The 11,648-nt window shown below is 29.5% G+C and overlaps 1 protein-coding gene across 1 annotated transcript; it reads left to right on the forward strand.

Moving 5' to 3' along the window:
* Positions 1 to 892: 892 nt before the first annotated feature.
* LOC107413966 (peroxidase P7) lies at positions 893 to 2,960 on the forward strand. Its single transcript, XM_016022037.4, has 4 exons — positions 893 to 1,145; positions 1,465 to 1,656; positions 1,958 to 2,123; positions 2,323 to 2,960. Exons 1-4 carry the CDS (start codon positions 930 to 932, stop codon positions 2,712 to 2,714), a joined length of 966 nt encoding a protein of 321 aa, XP_015877523.3. The 5' UTR covers positions 893 to 929; the 3' UTR covers positions 2,715 to 2,960.
* Positions 2,961 to 11,648: the final 8,688 nt, after the last annotated feature.

Here is an 11,648-nt window from a genome sequence, read left to right on the forward strand (position 1 = left end):
AATATATTGGGATATATATATATATATATCTCTTATTAGTTTTTAATTATGTTGTTTTTTAATTTTATTATTAGCATTTGCTTTATTAGTTCTTTCATTATTTTAAAAATTAAAGTTTAAAATATGTTTATTGTTATTTAAATCCGTACAAACTTATTTTATTTAAATAAAATTTTAATATTTCATTAAATTTTTATTTAACTATTACTTGATTTTTAAATCTCAACTAACATCCAAACATTAACAATAGATTTTAGGCTAAAACTATCAATAGACTTGATCGGTGGAGACTAACTCTCTCTCTACGTTTACATGTGGAAGCTTCTGGCCCTTCTTATATTATATATGTCACCGCGTATAAATCCACATAGTCAAAATGCATATGTGAACTCGATCCCAAATCGAGCACAAAACAAAGACATAAATTAAGCCGATTCCATGCAAGAAAGAAGGTCAAAATTTGCCTAGTTTTCTATTCGGTTTGATATATTTGGCTTGTAATAAAGGCTGGCATAGAATAAGTTGGGTTTCGGAGGTGGGACTCCACATTTTGTTGACAAACAGTGAATCAACAACTAAAGTCCTTTTGACCAATAGTAAAGCACCACATACATACTAAATATTTTCAGACATACATACTAAATATTTTCAGATGAAAAGAGCTTTACTAGTCTTTAAATCAGTTTTTATAACATTAACATAACAATCACTCTTTCATAAAACACCCTTTTGTGTACCTTTCCAATACAAAAAGACCATGCATTAAAGTTTTCTACGTGTTAGGTGACCTGCCTAATCCTTATCACCTTGAGAATTTTCATTATATAAATCCCCGCTTTGTTTCTTCTCAACTCCAACACAAACTTTCCACCCCCCCCCCCCCCCCCCCCACTTCTTCTAGTTCCCATAATTTATAGCTTTTTTCATCAATGGCTTCCTCTTCAATATTCAACACCATAGCTGTTTTGGCTTTCCTTGTTCTGTTCATGAGCAATGCCAATGCTCAACTTTCAGCTAATTTTTACTTCAAATCTTGCCCAAAACTCTTTCCAACGGTGAAATCCGCCGTGCAATCTGCTATATCGAAGGAGGCCCGAATTGGTGCTTCTATCCTCCGTTTGTTCTTCCATGATTGCTTCGTTAATGTAATTTCTCTTTTACTTCATTTTTACGTTTGCATGTTGAAAATGGGCTTTTCTTTACTTCATAAGCATGCAAAGGTCAAAGTTTTAATTAATTTCAAAACTGGTACGCATTAGTCTAAAAGTAAAAGCCAAAAAGAAGCTTTTTTGGTTCTATTTTTATCCATTTATCTAAGGTGGTCAAAGCAACAAATTAAGTACTTTTCTCTTACCTGATGTAATTGACAAATGTGATTATCTTATCCAAGAAAAACTTAGAGAATTACATGTATAATTAACTTTATGGGGTTTACGCGGTGTGACTTTTATTTAATGGGTACAGGGATGTGATGGGTCACTTCTCCTTGATGACACATCGAGCTTCAGAGGAGAGAAAAATGCAAATCCCAATAGAAACTCGGCAAGAGGATTCGATGTTGTTGACAATATCAAGTCCGCAGTAGAGAATGTGTGTCCAGGCGTTGTTTCATGTGCTGATGTTTTGGCTATTGCTGCTAGAGACTCTGTTGTTACCGTAAGCTAATTAAATTATTTAATATTACGTTTATTTTTTTATTTTTTTTATAGGTGCATTCGCTTGAATTGATACAGATTGGAATAAATTATTTTAAATTTGGTCTAATAAAATTTTACTATTTTAATTTTGATCAAAATTATTCCGATTTCATTCAAAAAAATTTATCAAATCATTGTTTTTTAAAACAATTATTTTAATTTCAAATCTTAACGCTACATATATAAAAGTAAAACTAAACAAGTATTAGTTTGGTCTTCATAAAAAAAGATGTTCCAAGTGTGTGACACGTTGATTGCAGCTAGGAGGACCAAATTGGGATGTTAAACTTGGAAGAAGGGATGCTAGGACAGCAAGTTTGTCTGCTGCAAATAATGGAATTCCTCCTCCTACCTCTGACTTAAACCGTCTCATTTCAAGATTCAGTAGCCTTGGACTCTCCACTAGAGACTTGGTTGCTTTATCTGGTACGCTCTGTTTCTCTGCTATTAATAATATTCATTAATTTGGACAATGATCAATTATGTTTGGGATGCTAGATTGCAATGGATTAGTGGTTTTCAATAAAATATCATACTTTGAAATGTGTTTGATTTGGAAGTATTATATTATTATTAATATTGCAAACTCATTTTTTATTTTTAATTGAAAATTAAACTTGTATAGGATCTCACACAATTGGGCAAGCAAGATGCACAAACTTCAGGGCACGCATATACAACGAGAGCAATATAGAGAGTTCATTTGCCAAAACAAGGCAATCAAACTGCCCAAGAAACAGTGGGTCAGGGGACAACAATTTGGCACCTCTTGATCTCCAAACACCTACTGCTTTTGACAACAAGTATTTCATAAACCTTATCCAGAATAAGGGACTCCTTCACTCTGATCAGCAGCTTTTCAATGGTGGCTCAACTGATTCCATAGTGCGCGGCTACAGCAACAGCCAGAGCAGCTTTGCCTCTGATTTTGCTGCTGCCATGATCAAGATGGGCGACATTAGTCCCCTCACTGGATCCAACGGTGAAATCAGGAAGAACTGTAGGAGGGTCAATTAAAAAAAAAAAAAAAAAAAGTTTATAATTTCATGATTTTGTTTTACATTTGGGTTGAAAGAAATAAAAAAGTTTTTTTTTTTTTTTTTTTTTTTGAAGTATGCTAGTTGGGGTGCATTTTAGGAATTAAAGAGGTTCCGTGGCCTTTTAGAAGACATTTGTCATCAAAGTGGGCTCCATTGAAGTTTGCTTTGTAATTCAGTTGAACTTAAAGTTATAAATATATGCTTATTTAGAAAGGCTTGTTCTCCTGCTTCCTTTTGTTGATTATAGGATTTTATTTTATCTTACAAACCATTTTATAGTTATTTATTTTTTTACACTTGCTTTATTTTATTTTTCTTTAATATTTTTAAATAGGATGGCATTTATGGTTAGAAGATTCATTTCTGCAGCATAACATTTATCTGTGTGTATCCCTCTTTCCTTTCCATGTCATATGGGTTGGTTGAATCATATATCCATCGGGAATCAATTCCACCTAAAATACGTAAAAAAATTGAAAATATTAGTTTGATGGTCGAGCGCCACTACCTGTGCCTCAGTTGCCCGGGTTCAAGTCACCTGGGGGATTGGGCATATAGGGGAAAGCCAAAAATAAAAAAAAATAAAAATTATGAAGAAAATCCTTATGCAAATTAAAAGCAAAAATAAAAATATATCTAATTTGGGTAAGAAGTCCACTGTACACTTATATAAAAAAATGGATCAAAAAAGGTACAACAAAAATAAAGTTGATCTTTTTTATATTCTATGGACCAGAAATGATGTTTGACTGATCCTTAGATTTTGAAATAGTCAAATACATAAATAGCCTTGAACATTATTGAATATATAGAATGAATAAATTTCAGTATCATCCACACCTAAATCTTGCAATTGCATTACGGCTGAAAAAATACAACAAAAATAATATATTAAATGAAAAAATCTGAAATAATTTATTAAATTTTAATTTTGTTTTCTTTTATATATTTTTTTTTTCTGATAAAATTTGTAAAACCCAACTCTTCACTTAAATTTTCTTCACCATCTCCATTTCTAAGCATTTTCATTCACAATTTTCAGCACTACACCAAAGAAAGAAAAACGTTGAACTGGTACTAACAAGTACCATTTAAAAACATATAAAGATAACCACCGAAAAAAAAAAAAAACAAAAAACAAAAACAATTAATACCAATAACAACAATGTTTGATGAAAATTTCCAAAATATTTATTAAATCAACAAAACAATATTGTCCAGAACCATAAATAAACAAAATTATTTTGAGCACCAAAAACCTTTAGGTGAAGGCATCGGTAAATAAGCCGATCAGACAACTTTTTTAATCAACTATTCTATCAGAGTATAATCAATAGTACTGTTCCATTAAAAACTCAAATAAATTCTATCAATACAGCAATAAATTTCTAATCAACAGTCATATATAATTCACTATTTGCCTATAAACAACTACCAAAATCATTCATTACCAAAAAAAAAAAAAAATATATATATATATATACACATATATATACCAAAATCATTAAGCATTGAAACTTCATAAATGTAATTAACTTGAAAATCATTTTAATATAGCTGAGAGCAAACCTTGTATTATGCTCAATCAGGCTTCTCAAGACAGTCACTGGACAAACCCCTTCCTAATTCATAAACTAGGCATATATTCCCAAACCAAGACCTCTCAAATATGGTTTCTTATTTTTCATGCATCAAACAACCCTAAAATCAACCAAACCTACTACCTTTGTTGATTAGATTTTCCCCCTAAAACCCAACATTAATTTCTCTTATTTATTCTTTAACAAGCTTTGTCATCTTATTTGTTGAGACCCAACTTGGGTATGTAAGATCTCTCAAGGATGGAGGGTAATATTCCCACTAAATTTAATTAGTAATAGCAAGACCAAGAGAGAAAATGGTCTTGTAAATGGCAGGGGAAGGCAGAGAAACTTCATTACCTGTTCCAGTTGCAAACTTCAGCTTTTAAAATTTACAATTACTAATCTATCCTCAGTTTGTTAAAAACTAACGGAAAGGAGTTCACATAGGGTTTATTTTAATATTTTTAAAATTTAAAGGAGCTAATTGAAACATTATCAAACCTCAATCCTCCGAGGAAGTGGATGATATTAGCTCTATAATTTATGATAGTTAATGAGATAAAGCTAATTAATCCGAATCTAGAGTCTCCTTCAAGACACTACTACTTTCTTAGATGATAATCGGAGTTTGAATGTGCACACCTCAAATATAAAGAATATATATATATATATATTTGCAAATTCAGTGTTTTAAGTAGGAAATGATTTATTCTATATATATGTGTAGGTATATGTATATAAAGATTAGGGCATCTATGAATCTGGGTGGGATGTTGGTATCAAATTTTGGGCTTGTCTATTTTTAAATAATAAAGTCCAATCTATATTTCCATAGGCCTCTACTGCTGTTGATCAAAGACCAACCCATAATTAGATGGGCTTTTTTATTGAATTTTAGGCCTGTCCATTTCGAACAACAAAGTCCAGTCTATTTCAACCCCCAACGTCACTAATAGTCTAAGAGCACAAAAGTTTCCTTAATTATATTATTTAAAGGAAAGACGACGTTAGGTAAACCTTTGTTTGCTTTTAATGGAGAAGCAGAAGAAAGTTAATACGACTTATAATTAATTAGGTAACATGAAGTTTCCAAGCAAACAAATAAATAAATAAAGGTAATGTGGAATTTTATGTAAATATATGTGGGGTATAAACTATAGTAACAAAATGTGTAGCATATGGTGATTAATGAAAATGTGAAACCGTGTTCATACGCTGAAATGGATTATATTGCGTATAGATTGAACCAGCATTTGAACATGTATGCCATGCGACTTGATCAACTTTATGTAATGTATAGTCTTATTTTATTTTAATTTTTTTTTTTTTTTTGGTTTTTTTGATAGACATGTAGTTTCAAAGCTAATTAGGATGATATAAAAATTTCATGTTTAAAGTAATTAATTACATATATAACAGCATTAAGAAAAGTTGAGAACTATTTCTAGTCTTATATTTATGATATGATTCTATAATTTTGACTGTCAAACACTTTGTTTGTCCCCCAATGTTTATAATATTTTTGTTACTATATATATGTATATGTAACATATATGCATATGTGTGTGTATATATATATATATATATAATATTTCCGCTATGCATACTAGGTGTACATGCACAGTATCGTAGCTATAATATTATAAAACATATTGCCTAACAATTTTATTAAGGAACATGTCATCTAATATTATATGTTTCTCTCTAAAAACAAACTGCATTTTGATTTAAACAATTGATGCCAAAGAAATATAGTATTAGGCAGGTTATAATAATGAGATTCGATCCTCTGCTTATTTTTTTCTTGTATTCTTATCTATGCTTTTTTTTTTCTTTAACACTTCAAACATATTTCAACATATATTTAAATTGAATTTATTTATCTTTTAAATTTTTATTTATTTTTTTTTGTTTATAAACCCTTTTTTTCTTATCCATTGGATTGATAATTAATGATTAAGATTTAAAATTGAACATAAAAAAAAGGAGCAGAGAATCTGGTTGTTCTAAGGCCATGTGTTCTTGTTTGTTTAAAATAGAGGCGTCCAACATCTTTTAAAATTTATATGAATCACGCTCACATTATATCAATAATATAATAGATTTATTAAACTATTAAAATTTTATATGAGCAAAATGAACCTTAAACCCATATAAGTCATCAATGAATTTGTAAACTTTAATCTTTGAAGCAATTTAAATACTTATAAAAAAAGTACTGATAGTACTATCATATTAATCTGATTAGAGCTAATTGTATATATATTTATAAAAATTATACAAGTAGACTAAGTTTCCAAGAGAGACTTCTAAACATTGAAATCTTTATGTCTATATACTTGATTAATTTTAAACACTTCTACAATTTATATTTACGATTTTGAGTTAACAAGAACATAATTTTCACATTAAATTATGAATTTATTGATCTAGCAAGTCTTAAAAATTGACACTTTATCATACTATTTTAGTTTTAAATCATTAATTAAAATAGTAGTTTTAGTAACTTAAGAGATTAATTAGTACATTTACATCTTATACTGGAAATATATTTGGAATTTATTGTATAAATATACAGACAATTAATTACTATAAAAACGCGTCCCATTGTAAGAGTCCATGCACATCAAAGTTAAATAAGCTAACTTTTCACTTTGGGCCAACTTATGCACATTTACCTTCCCCCCCCCCCCCCCCCCCCCCCCCCCCCCTCCCCCCAAAAAAAAAAAAAAAAGAAAAAAAGAAAAAAATAGAAGACCCTAATTCTCCTTTATATTTACCGCTTATAATCTCTCCCTTCATTCTCAGCCCTTTCAACCCTGGCACGATTACAGCCAGGTAGCTGGTATAAATTCTCCCCCATATTCTCAGTTGAGATATGAGAGCAAACATCTATGTCAGAGAAGTGCGTCACGCTTAGACATTGGTCAAACTCAAATCATAGGTTATATATGGAGTTTATAATATATATTAATTAGATCATAAAATATATAGGCTATGCATAATATATAATATGATATAATTTTACTTCTTTACTTTAAAAGTTAATTAACCAACTCCGATGTCTGTGTGTGTATATATATAAGAAATTAAAATAAAAAAAATAAAGGAGCCAAGTTAAGTTGGATTTTTTTAGGGGAAAAAAAAATGTAACAAGTTAAGTTGGATTTGATTCAGTCTAAGAGCGTTTTTGATAATCTCAAGATATGATTGTGGAAATTATTATATATAGATGAGAGAATCTATCTGACATGAAAATGTAATACAAGTCATAGAGATAATTATGAAATGGTCAATAATGACGAGTCTCTGTCAACTTTATTTTTTAACATGTTTTGGTATATATATGTACAGCTGACTACAACTTTCTTAATTAGGCCCCATAGCTACATACATCATATATAAAATATGTCTATTCTTCCATTAATTATTTGATTCAGAATGCGACCCAATTAAGTACTATGAACGGATAGCACATGCCTTAACCTTCTTCTCATACCTACAATTTCTATTTGTTAATTTGAATTCTTTGTCTTTTTCTTTTTCTTTTTTACAGAGTATTTTAGCTTTGTAATAGAGCATGTTAATTATTAACAGAATCAATAAGTAATTTTACCATTCGATTGTCATCTAAAACAGTTTCTATAATCTTTATCAGCTATACATATGTAGTTTGATGTTAATTATTTTAAAACTATCAATGATTGTTCCTAAGATCCAATAAGATTGATGGCACTGAGAACAAATATACTGGAAGTTTATGGAATCCTTGACCACTATAATTTACTTTGACATCTTATTTCAATTTTCCCAAACAAAATTATTAGATATTATACATTGATGTGATCCTTTATCCAATTGTTCTTCCAACACTTATAATCAATCTTAATTATACAACTGAAAAGCAAGAAAAATGAAAGGAATCTGGTCGGGAGATGGATGGTGAAATTACACCAACTAGTTGAAATATCCTTTTCAATCTATAAATGTATATTTTTTTGAATTAATTCCATTTAGCTACTTTCAACTTATAAAATTTTGTAATTTTAGTCTTCAATTTTTTAACTCAGCAATTTAGTTATTTAATTTTTTAATTTGTTGCAACATAAATTCTGTTTGACTTTTAAGTATCCGATTTAATTACTGTCTCATGTAATTGGTATTATATTTTATTGATTTTAGATTAAAAAGTATTTAAGTGCAAAATGTTAAAATTATTTTTAAAATTTTACATTTAAATACTTTTTTATTTTTGAAAAAAAAAAATTGATATAGGTCACTAATCAAATTTGAAAATTAATGAACTGTATCAAATTTGAAACTAAAAATATTAAAATTGTAGATTTTAAAAATTTTACATTTTAATTTTTTGTAATTTGAAATTTAAAATAGTTTAACATGAGTTATATGAGATGACAATTAAATCCTCTTAGTCAAAAGTTTAAAAAGCCCATATTGCAACAAAATAAAAAAATCAAGGACTCAAATTGTTGAATAAAAAATTTAAAAACTTAAATTGTAAAATTGTAAACTTTTAAAAGTTAGAAGTATCAAAACACAATTAATAATTATTTCTTTTTATTTTCTTACTTGAAAGGCTAAGCAAACAATCAATTATATATATACTCATGAAAAAAAGGTCTCTTCCAGATGTTCATTCCTAAAAAAAGATGTACTACTTCACACTCGTGGTAAACCAAGTAATAGTTAATTGACATTTTTAATAGAAAATCCTATAAATTTTATATTTATGAGTCTTGATGCCTCAAAATGGTTTGCAACATATTGCTTGTTGAGTGAGCTCTAAGTATGCATGCATGCTCAGTGAATAGATTAGAGAGCTTGGGATTTCACAATTCACATGCATATTGATGGGTTCGAGAAAGAGACTCAACAAAATAAATCTCTGGACCATATTCATATAAATAAAGAAAGAAATCCAGTATGGGTTTCCTTGTAGCTTGGTTTATAAATTAATTAATTCAATTCAAGATGCTTTATATTAAAAAATGAACCAATGCATTTGCTATAACTTCAAATTAATAATTAACATTAATATTCCTCTGTTTTAATTTAAACTGTTTTCTTTCCTGTTCTATATGCCAAAAAGGATGTTAATTTATAAATTACGGTGGTTTTTGAGAACTGAGAAGAAAAATTAGATCAACCTTTGAATAAATTTTCAGTTCAAAAATAGAAAAGGAATTTGTATAAAGGACAAGGTAAGAGATACCACTATTTTAAGCAACCTTGACATGAGACCAAATTCCATCACATCTATTGGGCTTCTAGAGACTTCAGTGAGAGTGACCAAATTTTATGAATATTTTGTATGTGAGCAAATGTACGCAATGTACACACACATATATTAGTACGTGGACAGAAAAAAAAAATATATATATATATATATATATATATATATATAATTAAATTATATAAAGAAGATAGTTGAAAGTTTTGTGAATTTCTCCACAAGCAGGCAAGCAATTGGTTTCTTGGTTATGTATTTCAAGTTGCTCTAGCTAGCTTTTCCCCACTTTCCACTCAGGCTGAAATCCACACGCCAAGGAAACCCAATATTTAGAAGATCTAATCTAGCTGGCTACACCATTGACTATCCAACAAATACATATATCTACTTCACAAAATGCTGTAACTTCACTAAGTAGCAACATGGATATATGCATTATTATTTGATTATTTAAATAATATATGACATAATATACTCTTTTCATTTTACAACATTTCCCTTCAAGTGCATCTCATAACACGTTAATTTATCAATCCGTTCCCAAAAAGTTTAGTAATTAATCTTTCATAAAATCATTCAATACAAAGTTCACGGAAAAAGGTTCAAATCTGAACCTTCGAACCTTTTTCGATAGGCTGTAATATGTATAATGACACTACAACTTTGAAATATTCCTGAATAATATATGCTGAAGAAATGGACCTCTCACACTGGAAAATGTTTAATAGAATAAGAGAAAATTCTTGAGGAATGGTATTAGTAGTTTCTCCTTTAATAATCCTAAAATATAGACATTATAATTGTCCATCTCCAAACCAACCTAGAAAATATGCTACATTTCCAGCCTACGTTTGATGAGTTCCACAGTGGAATTGACAACTCTTATTCACACTATCATTTTAGTGACTTAGTTCTCCCCTACGGTGGAGGCTATCCATATTATGTTCAGACTACAATTTCTCATATGTAGCTCAAACTAGGTACACATAATTTCTACTTTCTTATGTTTTACAAATTAATTGACACCAAACAAATGAAATATAATCAATAAATTAAAAATAAAGTAAGTTTATTTATATTTTATACTCAAAAGAAGCAAGAGAGAGAAAAGTCAGAAGGTATAGAAGAAACGAGTGCAATAAATATTAGCTAAACCACAAAAAAAGACAAAAAACGTAAAAGTTATATGGATTACTAGTTCCAAGAATCTTATACAATGCGGATTGGGTAGTGGAAGAAAGGTAATGCAGCAATGACTTAAAAGTTTTGCATGCAATTCCCAAAACCATGATAGAAGAAGTTTCTAACCCACATATTATTCCCACATGGATGAGAATCGTAATCATACTCTTTGTCCCCCCCTTAAACTTCAAAACAACATATCCATATAAATGGCACGGACTAACATGTGCAGTAACTGTATCTAGTCAACTCTATGCCCGAATGCATATGCAAGTACCTTGGCAATCCCAGCACCACAATTAAATCCAATCCCGAATGCCCAAATTCAGTACCAGAGAGATCTCCATCATATCCCAAGTTTATTTGCTCTAAATTCCAAGTAATGCTAAGCATGTACCATTTGGTTTTGCAAAGGGTTTTCCTAATATCCGTTTCTTTATAGAATATTATTGGGATTCAAGGGGAAAAAATGTACCAGACATATTCTTGAAGGTTCAATGATGGAAGAAACGCGTTTTTTGGGTTTGTGGCTAGAATATGTAAAAGAATATATGTACAAATATACATGTGTATAATTATTACATCCTGACTTCATTAACACTCAGATGCACATCCCACCCAACATATTATTAAAATTAGGACATCCTAATGTGATGAAGACTATATACGAATATATGTATGTGGTAGTGGACCTTGAGAAAACCAGGAAAAGAAGAATACTATTTGGGAATGGAGGTGGGTGGGAATTAAATGAAAATTTGAAGAAACAAATAAGCCAACAATACGATCTAGATACAATACATATTATATATATGGATATAGACTAATTAAGGAAACTGACGAAGAAAAGCTAAAAGTAAATAAATAAATCAATAAACCCCAAGCAATTCCAATA

This window comes from Ziziphus jujuba, chromosome 8, assembly GCF_031755915.1.
Source record: "Ziziphus jujuba cultivar Dongzao chromosome 8, ASM3175591v1".
Classification (NCBI taxonomy): Eukaryota; Viridiplantae; Streptophyta; class Magnoliopsida; order Rosales; family Rhamnaceae; genus Ziziphus; species Ziziphus jujuba.

Coding starts and splice junctions, on each gene's coding strand:
- LOC107413966 (XM_016022037.4), top strand. CDS start 930: ATGGCTTCCTCTTCAATATTCAACACCATAGCTGTTTTGGCTTTCCTT. Junction 1,657..1,957: donor CTAGAGACTCTGTTGTTACC/GTAAGCTAATTA, acceptor CGTTGATTGCAG/CTAGGAGGACCAAATTGGGA. Junction 2,124..2,322: donor AGACTTGGTTGCTTTATCTG/GTACGCTCTGTT, acceptor AAACTTGTATAG/GATCTCACACAATTGGGCAA.